General features: G+C 46.5%; 1 protein-coding gene across 6 annotated transcripts in view; it reads right to left on the bottom strand.

The window, feature by feature from the left end:
- Window positions 1–5426: 5426 nt before the first annotated feature.
- The window catches only part of LOC115168368 (nuclear receptor coactivator 3), a 109694-nt gene continuing 98476 nt past the window's right edge, over window positions 5427–16644 (bottom strand). For all 6 annotated transcript variants that reach the window (XM_029723558.1, XM_029723557.1, XM_029723553.1 and 3 more), the window contains 16 exons: window positions 13471–13653; window positions 13262–13348; window positions 12914–13054; window positions 12529–12676; window positions 11491–12035; window positions 10271–11355; window positions 9961–10078; window positions 9654–9827; window positions 9271–9501; window positions 8998–9103; window positions 8349–8847; window positions 8166–8267; window positions 7740–7974; window positions 7240–7417; window positions 6948–7140; window positions 5427–5759 (listed from right to left, as the gene is read on the bottom strand). In XM_029723558.1, the coding sequence (XP_029579418.1) occupies window positions 5748–5759; window positions 6948–7140; window positions 7240–7417; window positions 7740–7974; window positions 8166–8267; window positions 8349–8847; window positions 8998–9103; window positions 9271–9501; window positions 9654–9827; window positions 9961–10078; window positions 10271–11355; window positions 11491–12035; window positions 12529–12676; window positions 12914–13054; window positions 13262–13348; window positions 13471–13653 (4037 nt within the window). In that variant the 3' untranslated portion in view covers window positions 5427–5747. The remainder of the gene's footprint in view (window positions 5760–6947; window positions 7141–7239; window positions 7418–7739; window positions 7975–8165; window positions 8268–8348; window positions 8848–8997; window positions 9104–9270; window positions 9502–9653; window positions 9828–9960; window positions 10079–10270; window positions 11356–11490; window positions 12036–12528; window positions 12677–12913; window positions 13055–13261; window positions 13349–13470; window positions 13654–16644) is intronic.

Consider the following 16644-nt stretch of genomic DNA (forward strand, 5'->3'; position numbering starts at 1 on the left):
ACCATAAAGGCCTGATTTGGGGGCGTGCTGCAGAGATGGTTGTTCTTCTGGAAGGTTCTCCCATCTCTACAGAAAAACTATGGTGCTCTGTCAGAGTGACCATCGGGTTGTTGGTCACCTCCCTGACCAAGGCCGTTTTCCTCCGATTGCTCAGTTTAACCAGGCGGCCAGCTCTAGGAAGAGTCTTGTTGGTTCCAAACTTCTTCCATTTAAGGATGATGGAGGCCACTGTGTTCTTGGGGACCTTCAATACTGCAGACATGTTTTGTACCCTCCCCAGATCTGTGCCTCGACACAATCCTGTCTCGGAGATCTACAGACAATTCCTTCGACCTCATGGCTTTGTTTTTGCTCTGACATGCACTGTCAACTGTGGGACCTTATATAGACAGGTGTTGTCTTTCCAAATTTTGTCCAATCAACTGAATTTACCAAAGTTGGACTTCAATCAAGTTGTACAAATATCTCAAGGATGATCAATGGAAACAGGATGCACCGGAGCACAATTTCAAGTCTCATAGCAAAGGGTCTGAATACTTATGTAAATAAGGTATTTCTGTTTTTTATTTTTAATACATTTGCTAAAATAAAAAAGAAACAGTTTTTGCTTTGTCATTATGGGGTATTGTACGACTGATGAGGGGAAAAAAATGTATGTAATCAATTTTAGAAAAAGGCTAATGTAAAAAAAATTTAAAAAAGGGAAGTGGTCTGAATACTTTCTGAATCCACTGTATTATGATAGCCTTTTGTGATGTTTCTTTTCTTTGTTTTGGACTTCAGTTAAGTTTTTTGGGGCTGTTCTGGCACACACATTTTTTTTCTGGAGGCAAGCCAAAGTTAGGAGACGAAGTCTACGCCCCTTCGTCGGTGATTGGTCAACAGTACAGATTCAGAAGCAAGCAGATCCCACACTCCAAATGACCTCAGTGTTGCCACCTTTCCAGCCTACTGTACCCGCCACCTTCCTCTCAAAACCTCATACCCCCCCCCCCATCAGAGACCCCCTCACCTCCTCTCTCACCCTCTCACCTCTGGCTCCTAGTTCACGCAGACCCCCAGTCTCCAGACATCATTTGCACCCAGATGATAAGTGCCCCTATTCTTCATCATCTAGTCCAGTGACTAAACCCCAGTTGTCATCCCCTTCTCTCTGGCCAAGCTAACTTGGAACTTAGAAACTTACACTCGCTATGAAAAACACAACACACACAATGTAATGTTTAAATAGAAATTTGTATTTACATCAATATTAACATCAAGAAACAAGTAAGAAAAAATGCAACAGTAATTTACATCCTGAAATTATGACCGTATATTTTCCCAAGCATTTTATATTTTCCTCCCCTCTCTTTTCATTTAAATCAAAGGATAAATCGAGAGGGATACTTTTTTTTAAGCAAAAGCACAGAACATAGTACTTTTGAATATTCGGTAGGTCAATCTTTTTCAATATACTTCATCAAGACTAAAAATTCACTCTAGACTATTCCAAGATGTAATGAAGTTTCCATAAAACAGCTTGAAGACATTCTCCATTGTGTTAAAAGATAGATAGCGATCCGTCATCTTCAGAGTCCATGGGATAGTTTTGTATCACCACACAGGTTAGTGCCACTAAAGAGCTTCTTCTCTGAGTGGTCAATCTCATGAAATAACCGTTTCCAGCACCACAACTTAGAACTGGCCATAGATTTTAAGAGATAAAACAAAGAAACAAAAAAACAACAATCACAAGCAAGATTAAAATCACTTCAGCAGAACCAGACCCATGTTAACTCTGTTTTGTAGGAATGGGAATACATAAATTCAAACATATTCTATGTAGGGTGTGCAGCCGAGAAATGCACACATGAATAGCTTACTTGCACCATCTAGGACCGGATTCTAAGCACTGCAGAATGACAAAACACAAATCTTTGGATTGAGCACATCTTAAAAAGATTTCTCACAAAGCTTCACAGAAAATGTTACAAAATAAAGGAAAAATCAAGGTTCAACATAAAATCATGTAAAATGTCCCCAAATAACCTTCAAGGACCAGACAGAGAGAGGGAGGGAATCCAAATCACCATCTAGTGTAGCCCGACAGCCTCCCTAAATATGAGCTGACTTCAAAAAGTAAAGCCACAAATAGAACCAACCGCAGTGTTGAAGACCGTAACTCAAAAACCTACATACAGTAATACTGACCACCACAACCCAGCATCTGTGCCCAATAGAAGGGAAGAAAAGCAGTATTGATATTGCAATGGCTTTGGGTGGTCTATAATAGCCTATCTGTGAGCACATAGTTGCTGTTAAGTAGCCTAGCCAATAACAGAGTATGGAATTATAAGGAATGGAACTAGAGCCATTGAACTCATAGGGCCCTATCTAAAAATATCAATCCACACACTGGTAAGAAACATGGACCCCCCCTAAGTCTAACACAATCACATGTCACCTCTTTTAGGCATCGTGTGTGTTTGTTTGCTCTTTTGAATTAAACATCGAATGATAGAAAATGACAGGATCACACAAGCACCTCTAAATCTATGCAAATGCCTTTGAAAAAGAGAAATGTATGATTTATAGATCACAAATTTAAAAAAGTGCTTTCTGAAAGAACAAAAGATGCAGTTGTAGCTTTCTGAGGCAAACTGAACCAAAGTGTTTCAGTATTGATCAAAGAAAGACCCCCTTCCTTTTGTATTGAAAATAAAAGTTATTTTGACCTACGACAGAATCATAAAATTATACTTTAAATATCAAGCCTTACAATCTCTTCAAAAACAGTATGTGACCTACAAAAGCATATATTTATATATATATATAATACATTTGAAGCGTATTTACATTTGTATTCACAGACAAAAGCAAAAATTCCAAACGAGACGAGTCACATCCTAATACTGCAGTACCATCGCTTTGAGTAAATGGTGCCTCTCTTTGCCCTCACAGGAGAACCAGGAGGAAGGATTATTGCTAGAAATCTGCATAAACATACACTAAAATCGGGGGAAACCCTTTCTTTCACAGTGTGTGGATTACTTTAGGAATCAACTTATTAATTAACTGGCAACAAATTGCTATTAAGTGTTCCATGAGGTAACCAAGATGTGAATCTTACAAATTCCTCCTTAAAAATACAATATACACATTCGTTTTTAAAATGCTTATTTACATTTATGAATAGATGTATAAATATGAGGGTAACTGTGCACTCTGAAATAGGTCAGTACATTTTAAGGATCTACTTTAATAATCTGAACCTTTTTCATCCACTAACATCCCCATAATCAACACACTGCAGAAGAAAGTGTTCTATAAAATCTGTGCTTACTGCCTTTCCATTGGTTAACCATTTAGAATATTGATCGTCACAGTAATCCATTTCTAATCATAATATTCTCCATCCTCTGACAAACACAAAAACAAAATAAAAACTTAACAAGATTTGCTGTTATGCATTAATTCTTGGGTAAAGGCCTCTATGACCAATAAATATTGCCACAATCATTTTGACGACAGCCTTTCCGTAAAGTGCAATCACAGCCAACTAGTATTTATTTCTGTCGTACCTTAACCCAGTCTCCTGCAGGTCCACTGTGTATGTATGCTGCCTCTTAATTACTTACAGTACCAGTCAAAAGTTTGGACACACCTACTCATTCCAGGTGTTTTCTTTATTTTTACCATTTTCTATTTTGTAGAATAACAGTGAAATAACTCATATGGAATCATGTAGTAACCAAAAAAGTATTAAACAAATCAAAGTATATTTTAGATTCTTCAAAGTAGCCACCCTTTTCCTTGATGACAGCTTTACACACTCTTGGCATTCTCTCAACCAGCTTCATCCACCTGGAATGCTTTTCCAACAATCTTGTAGGAGTTCCCACATATGCTGAGCACTTGTTGGCTGCTTTTCCTTCACTCTGTGGTCCAACTCATCCCAAACCATCTCAAATGGGTTGAGGTCGGGTGATTGTGGAGGCCAGGTCACCTGATGCAGCACTCAATCCCTCTCCTTCTTGGTCAAATAGCCCTTACACAGCCTGGAGGTGTGTTGGGTAGTTGTCCTGTTGAAAAACAGATGATAGTCCCCCTAAGCGCAAACCAGATGGGATGGTGTATCGCTGCAGAATGCTGTGGTAGCCATGCTGGTTAAGTGTACCTTGAATTCTAAATAAATCACTCACAGTATCACCAGCAAAGCACCCCACACATCACACCTCCTCCTCCTTTGGATTCATCAGACCAAAGGACAGATTTCCACCGGTCTAATGTTCATTGCTCATGTTTATTGGCCCAAGCAAGTCTCTTCTTCTTATTGGTATCCTTTAGTAGTGGTTTCTTTGCAGAAATTCGACTATGAACGCCTGATTCACGCTGTCTCCTCTGAACAGTTGATGTTGAGATGTGTCTGTTACTTGGACTCTGTGAAGCATTTATTTAGGCTGCAATATCTGAGGCTGGTAACACTAATGAACTTGTCCTCTGCAGCAGAGCTAACTCTGGGTCTTCCTTTCCTGTCTGACCTAAAGGTTAAATCATTTTTAAAAAATAAATAAAAGTAATGATGGCCAGTCGTTTCTCTTTGTTTATTTGCGCTGTTCTTAACATAATATGGACTTGTTCTTTTACCAAATAGGGCTATCTTCTGTATACCACCTCTACCTTGTCACAACACAACTGATTGGTTCAAACGCATTAAGAAGGAAAGAAATTTCACAAATTAACTTTAACAAAGCACACCTATTAATTGAAATGCATTCCAGGTGACTACATCATGAAGCTGGTTGAGAGAATACCAAGAGTGTACAAAGCTGTCATCAACTCAAAGGGTGGATACTTTGAGGAATCTCAAATAGAAAATATAATTTGATTTGTTTAACACTTTTTTGGTTACTCCATGATTCCATATGTTTTATTTCATAGTTTTGATGTCTTCACTATTGTTCTACAATGCAGAAAATAGTAAAAATAAAGAAAAACCCTGGAATGAGTAGGTGTGTTCAAACTTTTGACTGGTACTGTACTTCTGAATTGACTACATGCTATTGACTACATGCCTGCTCATCAGTAAAGTAATATAGCTTATAGAGGTAGAAGTTGCCCCTAACCACAGATCTAGAATCAGGGTTCCCTAATCGTATCCATTAGGGGGATGTGAAAATAGCTGACCATGTATCAGTGATTACAATCAACTCCCACCTTCTCCAACAATGGACTATATATATCATTCATTAAGTGTGGATTCAGAGACTGGATGGGATGTATGGTCTGCACACACAGTGGTCCTCCAGGACCAGAACTAGGAAACACTGTCTTCTCTCATAGCGTTCCAAAGCAGAGAGAATTCCCACGGCCAGGGGTGAACTTGGCATGATGGTAGTCACATCCCACGAGAGAGAGGATGTCTTCTAATTTCTATCCGTCGGTTTGTGTATGTGTTTGTGTGTCAGTGTGTCTTGGATGTTTTGGGGTGTGTGTGTTGGTGTGTGTCATAGCATGTCTCATGTACAAGAAGTGAGAGTAGAATAGTGTGTCCTCTGTCTATTTTCCTCCAGCTTTGAGACTGCCGACACTGGCCTCGAGTCCAGAGGAGCAGCACCCCTAACTGGTGGGAGTAGAGTACTACACAGACACAGACACAGACACACAGACACACACACACACACACACACACAAGACTGCACTCATCTCTCTGAAAGGATCACAGTGAGTCTGTTTCTGTTCCACCACACGCCTCTGTCTCAGGTTCAGCAATATTTCTGTAAGGAAGAGAGGTAATGGGGTTAGTTTTGGAGACATTGTGTGTGTGTGTGTGTGAGTACATAAATATTGATAACACTCATGCTTACTGTACATGCCAGCCAGGTCACCCGTGATACAAGTCAGTTTTCGACGTCCATCCATGTCTGAGGTCGCCCGGAGATGACATGGAAACCGGCCACTAGGAGCAACAATGAGCGCTGTTACCTTCAAGTAGGTTTGGGTTTTGCTAGGGCGTTGTGGACAGGGATGGTGGACTGGCATAAGCATCTGCTTCTGATTCCAAAGGTTGCAAGTTCGAGCTATAGAAAGTTGTTTTTGATATTTTGTTTTAAGCCTACCCCAAACCGTAAGCATCTGCCTCTTATTCCAAAGGTTGTGTAACCGATGTGAAATGGCTAGTTAGTTAGCGGTGGTGCGCGCTAATAGCGTTTCAATCAGTGACGTCACTCGCTCTGAGACCTGAAGTAGGGTTTCCCCTTGCGTTGCAAGGGCCGCGGCTTTTGTGGCGCGATGGGTAACGGTGCTTCGTGGGTGTCAGTTGTTGATGTGTGCAAGGGTCCCTGGTTCGAGCCTGGGTTGGGGCGAAGAGAGGGACGGAACCTACACTGTTACATTGATGCTGTTGACCCGGATCATTGGTTGCTGCGGAAAAGGAGGAGGTCAAAGGGGGGGTGAGTGTAACCGATGTGAAATGGCTAGTTAGTTAGCGGTGGTGCGCGCTAATAGCGTTCAATCGGTGACGTCACTCGCTCTGAGACTTGAAGTAGGGTTTCCCCTTGCGTCGCGATGGGTAACGATGCTTCGGTGGGTGTCAGTTGTTGATGTGTGCAAGGGTCCCTGGTTCGAGCCCGGGTTGGGGCGAAGAGAGGGATGGAACCTACACTGTTACAGTTGCAAGTTCAAATCCAGCTATAGAAAGTTGTTTCTGATATTTTTGTTTTAAGGCTATACCAAACCTTAACCCTTACCTTAACAATTTGGAGTTAATGCCTAAACTTAACCTTAAACACTTCGAAATTAGATTTTTGGAACAACTTCGAAATTTGACGTTTGAGAAACATGGATGAACGTCTAATTCTGACGTGAGACAGAGCTGGTAGGTACGTTCATGCGTGCACACACACACACACACACACACACACACACACACACACACACACACACCATTTACAACAGCGGTGTACCTGATCAGGCCCCATCGGCATACGTCCCATCACCATGGGGTTCATCCCCATCTGCCCCATATGGCCCCCCCCTCCATTGGAAGGCATGCCCCCATTCATCATCATGCCCCCGTACTGTCCTGGGTTGCCCGTTTGGGCAAACTGCTGCTGCCCCGGGTTGCCCTGTTGGGAAAACTGCTGCTGGGGGTACGAGCTGGAGAGACAGGGAGGGAAGGAGGTGGGTTAGTTGGTTACGAATGTTGTCACTGGTTGTTGTAGGTTATTTCTCTCTCCCTCCCTGCTACACACACACCTGTTGCGGGCCATGCCTCCTTGCGACCAGCCCTTCATGTCAGCGCTCTGGTACATGGGTCCGCCCTGGGGATGCTGTTGCATCATGGGATTCTGAGGACCCAGGCGGCCTGACATCATGGTGCTGGGGGGGCTGCTGCCCGCAGGGCCAAACGACGGGTCACCCTGCTGGGCCATACCTGAAGGAACATGTTACATAAGCAATGGCATGTGAACGCAAGCACACACCCACACCCACTTAAGTGATAATGCCCTCAAAGCCGGTGTTTGGAGGATATTGGCACAGGTGTTGTTAAGCACCGTGCCAATATATCCTCCAAACACTGGCTTTGAGGGCATTATCACTTTTATTCAACAGGTTACCAACATTGTCAAATAATGATAATGACATATTTTCATTATAAACACACACACATTCCATGTCCCACTGCAAGTACAAAACTCACCACTAGGAAGCAGAAACACTCTGTGGCCCTTCAGGTCAAACAAACCCAAACTCACCGTAGTTTCCCCCGTAGCCAAACTGCTGCGGGCCCAGGTTGGGGCCTCCCATAGGGGCGTCCATGCCGGTGGGGGCGGTGACGTTGGGAGGGGGGCTGAACCCCCCTGCAGCGGCCACTGCTGCCGCCTGCTGCTGTTGCTGCTGCATTAGCATCATCATCCTCTGTCTCCTCATCTGCATGGTCACCATCTCCCTGCTACGCTGGGCCATCATCTGGGCATTCAGGAAGCCAGGCTGGGGACGGGGAAGGGGTAGAGTGAGTGTGTGTGTATTTAGATTTCTGGCTGTGTGTAATGTACAACAAGGAAAGGTTAGGCCTAAGTGGCTCCCACATGCTAGTGTGTGTGTGTGTGTGTGTGTGTGTGTGTGTGTGTGTGTGTGTGTGTGTGTGTGTGTGTGTGTGTGGAGGAAAGGGGAGTGCCTACCTGTCCCCCCATGCCAGGCTGCATACCCGGCCTCAAGCCAGGGTTGCCCGCTCCAGGGTTCTCCATCTTCATGGCCATCCCCTGCCGAGTCTGACTCATAAACTGAGGGAGGGAGGAAAGAATAAGCTGTCAGTATAAAGTCCTGTGTGAGTTTATCAGTCTGTCTGTGTGTGTGTCTCCTACCTGTTGGCCCTGTAGTCTCTGTGCCAGCTGGAGCCTCATGGGTTTTGTGGCGCTCATCATCCTGGGTCTCATCATGTTAGCACGGGGGTGACCCATACCCCCCATGCCTCCCATCCCTGGGAAGCTGCCCCCTGGGCCCATCTGGGAGAGCATGGGGCCGAAGCCCCCCTGTTGGGGCTGGCTCTGCATAGGGCTCCCCCCGTAGGCTGACTGCATGGCCATTGAGGGGGGTCCGGGGTAGCCCTGGCCGTACAGAGGCTTCTGCTCCAGCACTATGGAAGGATCCTGGCCGGGGAAGGGCTCACCATGCTGCTCTGGCCCCTGGCCCTGGCTGACCAAGTCGGGGATGCCCAGGGCCCGGTCGATCTCCTCCAGTGCGATGCCGTCTGTGTTGTTGAGCAGAGAGTCCAGCTGGTCCAGCAGCGCCCGCTCGTCACTCTGGCCCTCGCTGGTGGTGGGTGGAGCCAGGAGCTCATCCAGGGTGTTCCCAAACTGACGCCTGAAACACACACAGAGAACCGTTAATTGTATTACATAATGGCATTGGCTGCCAATTGTTCTGGTATAAATCATATATTATTAAAACTATTATTTAGATATAAGAGCAGGGGTCAGTGCATTGTAATGGAGGGCAAGAGGGTTAGTCTACCTGCTGTGGTTTCCCTCCATCCCCATCACACTGTCAGACCAGGACGGAGACTGGTTGGGCTGGCCCTGCTGACTGAACGGACTCATCCCCATCTCACCAGAACCTCCTGCACACACACAACAAATATTAACCAGATATTCTATCTCTCAATTACTACATATTACATACACATATAGACACGTGCATACAGACAGACACAAGCAAGACATCCCAGAGATTACATCCGCCATCTTCATTCTATGGACTAACACACCCACACACACAGACACGTACCCATGTCCATTAGCTGTTGCTGCAGCATGGATCTGGTGCCAGGAACACTGTTGGACCTTCCCACCATGGGCCCTCCCATCATGCCTTTGGAGTTGTAGTCCATGCCAGGACGGCTCATGGAGGGGTGACCGGCTGAGCCCACGGGGCTGGCGCAGGAGCGGGGCATCCCCCAATCCCCTGACCCCCCCATGGGAGAGCGCTGGGGAACCCCCATGCCCCTGTTCATCGGCCCTGGGGGACACAAAACACACACAGATTAGCTCTTTTTTCAAAGCAGCAATGACACAGACTGAAACCCAGACTTAGATAGTTGTGGAAAGAGCAAGACAGAGGAAAGACAAATGTCAGAGCATAAAAGAGAGTGAAATAACTAAATAAGTTACTTGTTCCAACGCCTCGTGGACAAACACCCATGTTCCCTGGGTATCCTTCTGGGCTGCCCATCATGTTCTCTTGTTTGATGAGCATGGGGCGCCTCCCCGCCACTCCAGGCTTGGTGTCTGCTGACATGGCCCTCTGGAAGGGCCCTCGTGGGCCAGGGGCCATCCCCGAACTCCCTGAACACACACCCAGAGGGACACAGCAGATAGAACAGGTACATGTTAGACTGGTGTCCAGATTCTCTGAGGTTACTTTTACGGCTAGGTCTAAAACGTTTTTCATCAACACGCTCAATGTGAACAGTCCTACCTTGCAGGTTCTCGTCGAGGCAACCCTGGGCCTTGTTCCCTCCTCCTCCTCCCTGCTCGGGGTAGAACTCAGAGCCAGAACCCCTCAAACCTCCCAGGATGGACTCCAGGTTGTCCAACTGGGAAGAGATAGATACACATGTATCAGCAACAACACAGTATCACACAACCTACAGAGGTTAAGCACTTCATAGTAATGAAAATGTTCACAGTGAAGGCCAATGGGCAACGTGTTTATCAGTAGTTATACTCATGTAATTGTAATAATCTACCAGTAATGTAATGATCTGACCACCACACTGTGTGGTTACCTCATCAGGCGGCTCTGACTTGATCTTGCTCTCTGGGTGTTCAGCCGTTGGGCCGGGTCCAGTGCCAGGACCTCTGGGTGGGGGGCCGGCAGTGGCTCCTGGGGGCCCCTTTCCTTCCAGCTCCTCAGGCTTGGGCTTCACATCCACCGGCTCTTTAGTATCATCCTTGTTGAGGAGGTAGTGGAGTAGCGCGTGGGTCTTCTCCTTCTTGGGGCTGTGCTGCTCTTGCTTGGGCTCTGTTACTCCTCCTGCTCCTCCAGCCCCCACCTCCCCTGGGACTTCCTGGCCTCCCAGAGTCACCTTCCCAGTGGCCTCAGCTGTGATCTTGGCCACCTCGTCGGGTGTGTTGCTGTTCTGCAGCAGCTTGTGGAGGATCTTGTGCTTCTCCTGCAGCGACGCCGTGTAGTGGGCAGAGGCCAGAGCATTGGCCAGAGCCGTGCCCGACGCCTGGCCTTGATTGGTGGAGGCTGAGGAAGAGGAGGAGACTCCAGAAGAGGAAGGGCTGGAAATGCCTCCTGTGGGGTCCTTAGTGTCGGACCCTGCTGGGGTGTTGCTGCTGCCTGGTGGGGGAGGTATAGAGGGCAAGGCGGGGCCAGTTCCCCCTAACCCCAGCTCCTCAGTGGGGGAGGTCAGCAGCTGCAGCAGCTTCTTATGGCCCTTACCGTCTGGGACTCTCCGGGTGGGTTCTGAGCTCACCCCAGCCTCGATGGCCCCCTCTCTGGGCTCCTTGCTGCCTGCCGGGGCCTGGCTGTCCAACCTGTCTCCGGAGCTCTCGGACTGGGGGTGTGGGTGGTGGTGATGGTGTTGGTGGAGGGGGTGCACGCTGGGCGCAGGACCCAGGCCTCCTGTTGGGCTTTTGGAGTCATCCGGGCCGGATTTGGCGGGATGACTGGGCTGGATGGACTGAGAGGAGGAGTGGACGCTGGGGGAGCTGTCTGGTTTGTTGGCTGGGGAGGGGGAGGTGAGGGTGGAGGGGAGGGAGCTCCCGACCCCCTCGCTGATGGCCTGAAGGGCGTTGAGGGAGCTGCTGGAGAAAGAGGTGCTACCTCCTCCTCCTCCATGAGGGCCCATGGGGGAGTGCATGTCTGGGACAGAAACAAAACACACTGTTAGAAACTGTACTATAACTTCTACAAACCAAAAACAAGATTGATCATCTTGTGTTTTATGAAGCACAGCAAAACTATGCAAAGGTATAGTGTACCCCCTGATTGACGTACCTCCAGGTGAGTACTGACTGGCACCCATCTTGGGGCTGCCTCGGTTTCGGGGGGACATCAGGAGCCCCTGCTGGGGGCCAATCATCCGGGGACTCCCCAAGGGGCTGTTCATACCCCCCAGTCCGTACCCCCCACTGCTCTGGAAGGGGGGCTGCTGGGGGTGCTGATGCTGCTGCTGGGGGTGCTGATGTTGCTGCATGCCAGGGTGGTTCCCTGGACCTGTGTGGTTCATCTGATGACCCATCTGATTCATTTGGTTCATCTGGCCCATCTGGTTCAACTGATTCATCTGATTCATCTGCATCATTCTGTTGCCCATGCCTCCCCTGCCGCCACCACCACCTCCATTCCCTCCGTACATTGAACCCCCTCCCATCTGTCCCATGTGGCTCTGTTCGTTCATGGGCCCGTAGCCCCGGTTCATACCCCCCATCCCTCCACCAGGGGGCATGTTCATCTGGACGTTGGGGCCCCCCATGCCCTGCTGCCTCATAGGCCCTGGCATCATGCCCCCGCCCTGGGCAGAGCGATAGCCATGCTGCTCCCTGGAAGAGAGGACGAGGAGGTGAGAAGGAGCAGGAGGAGAAAAGAGCATGTGAGAAGTGAGGTTATTATGCCATCCTTGGCGCTCTACTCTTGTAAACACTCAGATCCAGTCTACCAGAATAGTATCTTGAATAGTCAGAAGATGGAACTGAAGTACATACACACGGAAGAAAGTCATTTAAAGAATAAAAAAAGACCTTACTTCTTCCAAGTGTTTTTTGAGACTTGTCAAGCACAATAATTGTATCGATTCCTTTTACTGAGAATGGAACAAACCACCAGGTGGCCTGTAGGCATTCTCCACTGTGTGAAGCATCCATACAAGCCTTCAGAGCTATCTGCCAAGCATAGGGAGGATGTTGTGGATATCAGCAGGCAGCAATTACCTCAGCTGTGTGTGTGTGTGTGTTTGTGTGTACTCTGTGTCTTGCAAAGGTAGCAAGAATGTGTATAACTTGTTTTCTAACTCAGAAGGTGTGTGTGTGTGTGTACCTCTGTAGCAGGTGGGTGGATATGAAGCCCTGGGCCTCGTTGCTCATGGGGTGGCGGTACAGCTTGCTCTTGGTCTGGGCCGTGACAGGGGTGCCGTCCGAGAGAGAAAAACGGTACAGGGGGGTCTCAGCGTGACCCTGTAGGAAGGCTGTTGGGCCAAGAACAAGGGGGCAAATACAATGGGTTCATATCACGATATGGAAGATGAGGTATAGGGTTGGTGGTATCATGACAGAAATGTCTCTTAGTGATGCCATTCATGAGTGTTTTTCGACAGGTATGTGTGTTTTGGGACAGGTTTGCATGTTTTGGGACAGGTACCATATGCATGTGCGACTGCGGGTAATAGGTGTGTGTATTGGTACAGGTGTGTGTGTGGGCGTACCCTCGTGATAGTGGCGTTTGTGGGACCAGGGCTGTCCGTCACTGTGCTGTAGGAACATCTGGATACAGCGCCTCAGCAGGTCCTCCCAGCCAGGACGCATTGACGCACGCAGCGAGTTCTGGTCTATCTGGATCAGCTTACCTGGAGGGAAGAAGAGGAGCTGGAGATTGTGGAGCATAGATAGTATATACCTATTGAAAGATATTGTAAACGTTTTTTTTGTAAATGTATATACCTATTTAAGGATATTGTAACATTTTTGTACACACAAGGCCTCATTAAATCAAACTCTGCACCCAGGTTTGCAACACAAGTTAAAAACATCAATTGTGTTCCGGTCAGTCTCACCTGAGAGCTCGTGCCGGGTGTTGAAGCTCTCTGTTCTCTCTACAGCAGTCACACGACGGGCCACACAGATCATACACGACTGCAGGTCTAAGGAAGAAGGGAAATAGTTTAGCTTCACATGCACATACATTAAGTTTGGGTTTGTGTGTGTGTGTCAGGTGTGTGTATGAGATTGTGTGTGTCGTGTGTTTGTGTGTGTGTGTCCGTACCTTCCCCCTCTTCGATCATGGCCTTGGGCTGGGTCAAGGCGAAGCATTGCATGGTCTCGTAGCGCGGTCCTCCTGGTCCCTCCTCCACAGGTCCGTGGGTGTGGCCAAACTTGACCAGCATGCGACAGGTGAAGGTGTGGCTCTTCTGACGTGGTGCCTCTCCACCCCAGGACACCCCATTAACTGTGGAGGATGAGACACACACATCAATATACATGTAGTACATACAAATATTTTAACAAGGAGTCTCATTGAGACCAATGTCTCTTTTACAAGGGAGCCCTGCAGGCACACAATTTACAAAATACAATAGAATACAAACACAGTGTCTTCAGAAAGTATTCACACCTCTTGGCTTATTCCACATTTTGCTGTGTTACAGCCAGAATTCTAAATGGATTAAATAGATTTTTTTCTCACCCATCTACACACAATACCCCATACAACTGACTAGGTATGTGTTTTTAGAAATGTTTGCAAATGTTTAATTTACATAAGGATTCATACCCCTGAGTCAATACTTTGTAGAAGCACCTTTGGCAGCGATTACAGTTGTGAGTCTTTCTGGGTAAGTCCAGTGTCGATTTGGCCTTGTGTTTTAGGTTATTGTCCTGCTGAAAGGTAAATTAATCTCCCAGTGTATGGTGGAAAACAGACAACAAGGTTTTCGTCTAGGATTTTGCCTGTGCTTAACGCCATTCCATTTCTTTTTTATCCTGAAGAACTCCCCAGTCCTTAACGATTACAAGCATAACCATAACATGATGCAGCCACCACTATGCTTGAAAATATGGAGAGTGTTACTCAGTAATGTGTTGCATTGGATTTGCCCCAAACATAATACCTTATATTCAGGACAAAACGTTAATTGCTTTGCCACATTTTTTTCAGTATTACTTTTAGTGCCTTGTTGCAAACAGGATGCATGTTTTGGAATATTTGTATTCTGTACAGGCTTCCTTCTTTTCACTCTGTCAATTAGGTTAGTACTACAATGTTGATCCATCCTCCGTTTTCTCCTATCACAGCCATTAAACTCTAACTGTTTTAAAGTCACCATTAGTCACCAAAGTCACCAGTGCTGACCTGTTGCACCCTCTGCAAACACTGTGATTATTATTATTATTATTTGACCCCGATGGTCATCTATGAACATTTGAACATCTTAGCCATGTACTGTTATAATCTCAACCCGGCACAGTCAGAAGAGGACTGGCCACCCCTCAGAGCCTGGTTCCTCTCTAGGTTTCTTCCTAGGTTCCTGCCTTTCTAGGGAGTTTTTCCTAGCCATGGTGCTTCTACATCTGCATTGCTTGCTGTTTGGGGTTTTAGGCTGGGTTTCTGTATAGCACTTTGTGTCATTGGCTGATGTAAAAAGGGCTTTATAAATATATTTGATTGATTGATTGATTGGCCTTATGGTGAAATCCCTGAGCGGTTTCCTTCCTCTCTGGCAACTGAGTTAGGAAGGACGCCTGTATCTTTGTAGTGACTGGGTGTGTTGATACACCATCCAAGGTGTCATTAATAAATTCACCATGCTCAAAGGGATATTCAATGTTAATTTAAAATAAAATAAAATCCAATCTACCAATAGGTGCCCTCTGCGAGGCATTTGAAAACCTCTATGGTCTTTGTCGTTGAATCTGTGTTTGAAATTCACTGCTCGACTGAGGGACCTTACAGATAATTGTATGTGTGGGGTACAGAGATGTTAAACACTATTATTGCACACAGAATGAGTCCATGCAACTTATTATGTGACTTGTTATGCAAAGTTTTACCCCTGAACTTATTTAGCCTTTCCAAAACGGGTTGAATACTTATTGACTTAACACATTTCACCTTAAAATCTTTTACTAATTTATAAAAATGTTGAAAAACATAATTCAAACTTTGACATTATGGGGTATTGTGTGTAGGGCAGTGACCAAAAATGATTTTGCAATATAATCAATTTCATATTAATAAGGCAAATATAAGATGAATATTTTCTGAAGGCACTGTATACAAAATATACAAAATTACCAAAACACTCAAGAAAAACAATCTGATTCCTCATTAAAGAGAGGCATCAGTACATAAGGTTATAGGGATGGGACACTGATAGAGAGCCCAGACCTACAGTACTTACAGTATACTGACAAACTCTGTGTCTCACTATACTCACAAACATATTTAGTGTGTCACACATAACATTATATAATTGAGCTAACACGCTTATCCGGAGCGACGTGCAGTCGGAGAATACAACAAGGACACACGGCACAACCAGAGACAAACATGATATGAGATGAATTCAAGAAAGAATGTGAAATCTTCTAAATCGTTCAAATATCGGGACACACAACACACGTGACAGTTGAATCAGCCCTGCTTGCTAGAGTATTACTACTTTCCTCCTTAAATCTAAAAGCAGAAGTATCCCCTCTCGTTCTGATTCCTGGCTAAATGGACCATGGGATTAATGTAGCTGAAGTGTCGATTTCCAATATCCCTCCAGCCCTGTGCAGCTGCCGAGGGCAGGGGGGGGGGGGGGGCAGAGCAGGTAGGCAGGTACACCCAGCCATCTATCCTGATTTGGGCCCTGACTCCTCATCAGAGCACAGCCACCCAGAGGGTCACCTTCACAAGAAAGGGGATGGGGTGGGGGAGGGGTGCATGCTCTCTTGTCTGACACAAACACAATTAAAAATGTGTTCAAATAGCACAGGTTCCATTACATGATTTGATTTGATTTGATTTGATTTGATTTGACATGGCCTCTCTCCTATTCAGTCATGTGAGATCAATGATTAAGACATGAGGGAGGAAGGTTTGGAACAGGGCCCCAGTCTCCCCCAAGGATTGTCTGATGCCTTATCAGGGACCAAGGTCCCCAGTCTGTCTGATGCCTTATCAGGGACCAAGGCCTTCAGTCTGTCTTATCAGGGACCAAGGCCTCCAGTCTGTCTGAAGCCTTATCAGGGACCAAGGCCTCCAGTCTGTCTGATGCCTTATCAGGGACCAAGGCCTCCAGTCTGTCTGATGCCTTATCAGGGACCAAGGCCTCCAGTCTGTCTGAAGCCTTATCAGGGACCAAGGCCTCCAGTCTGTCTGAAGCCTTATCAGGGACCAAGGCCTCCAGTCTGTCTGAAGCCTTATCAGGGACTAAGGCCTCCAGTCTGTCTGATG

Source organism: Salmo trutta, chromosome 30 (assembly GCF_901001165.1).
Source record: "Salmo trutta chromosome 30, fSalTru1.1, whole genome shotgun sequence".
In the NCBI taxonomy this organism is placed as follows: Eukaryota; Metazoa; Chordata; class Actinopteri; order Salmoniformes; family Salmonidae; genus Salmo; species Salmo trutta.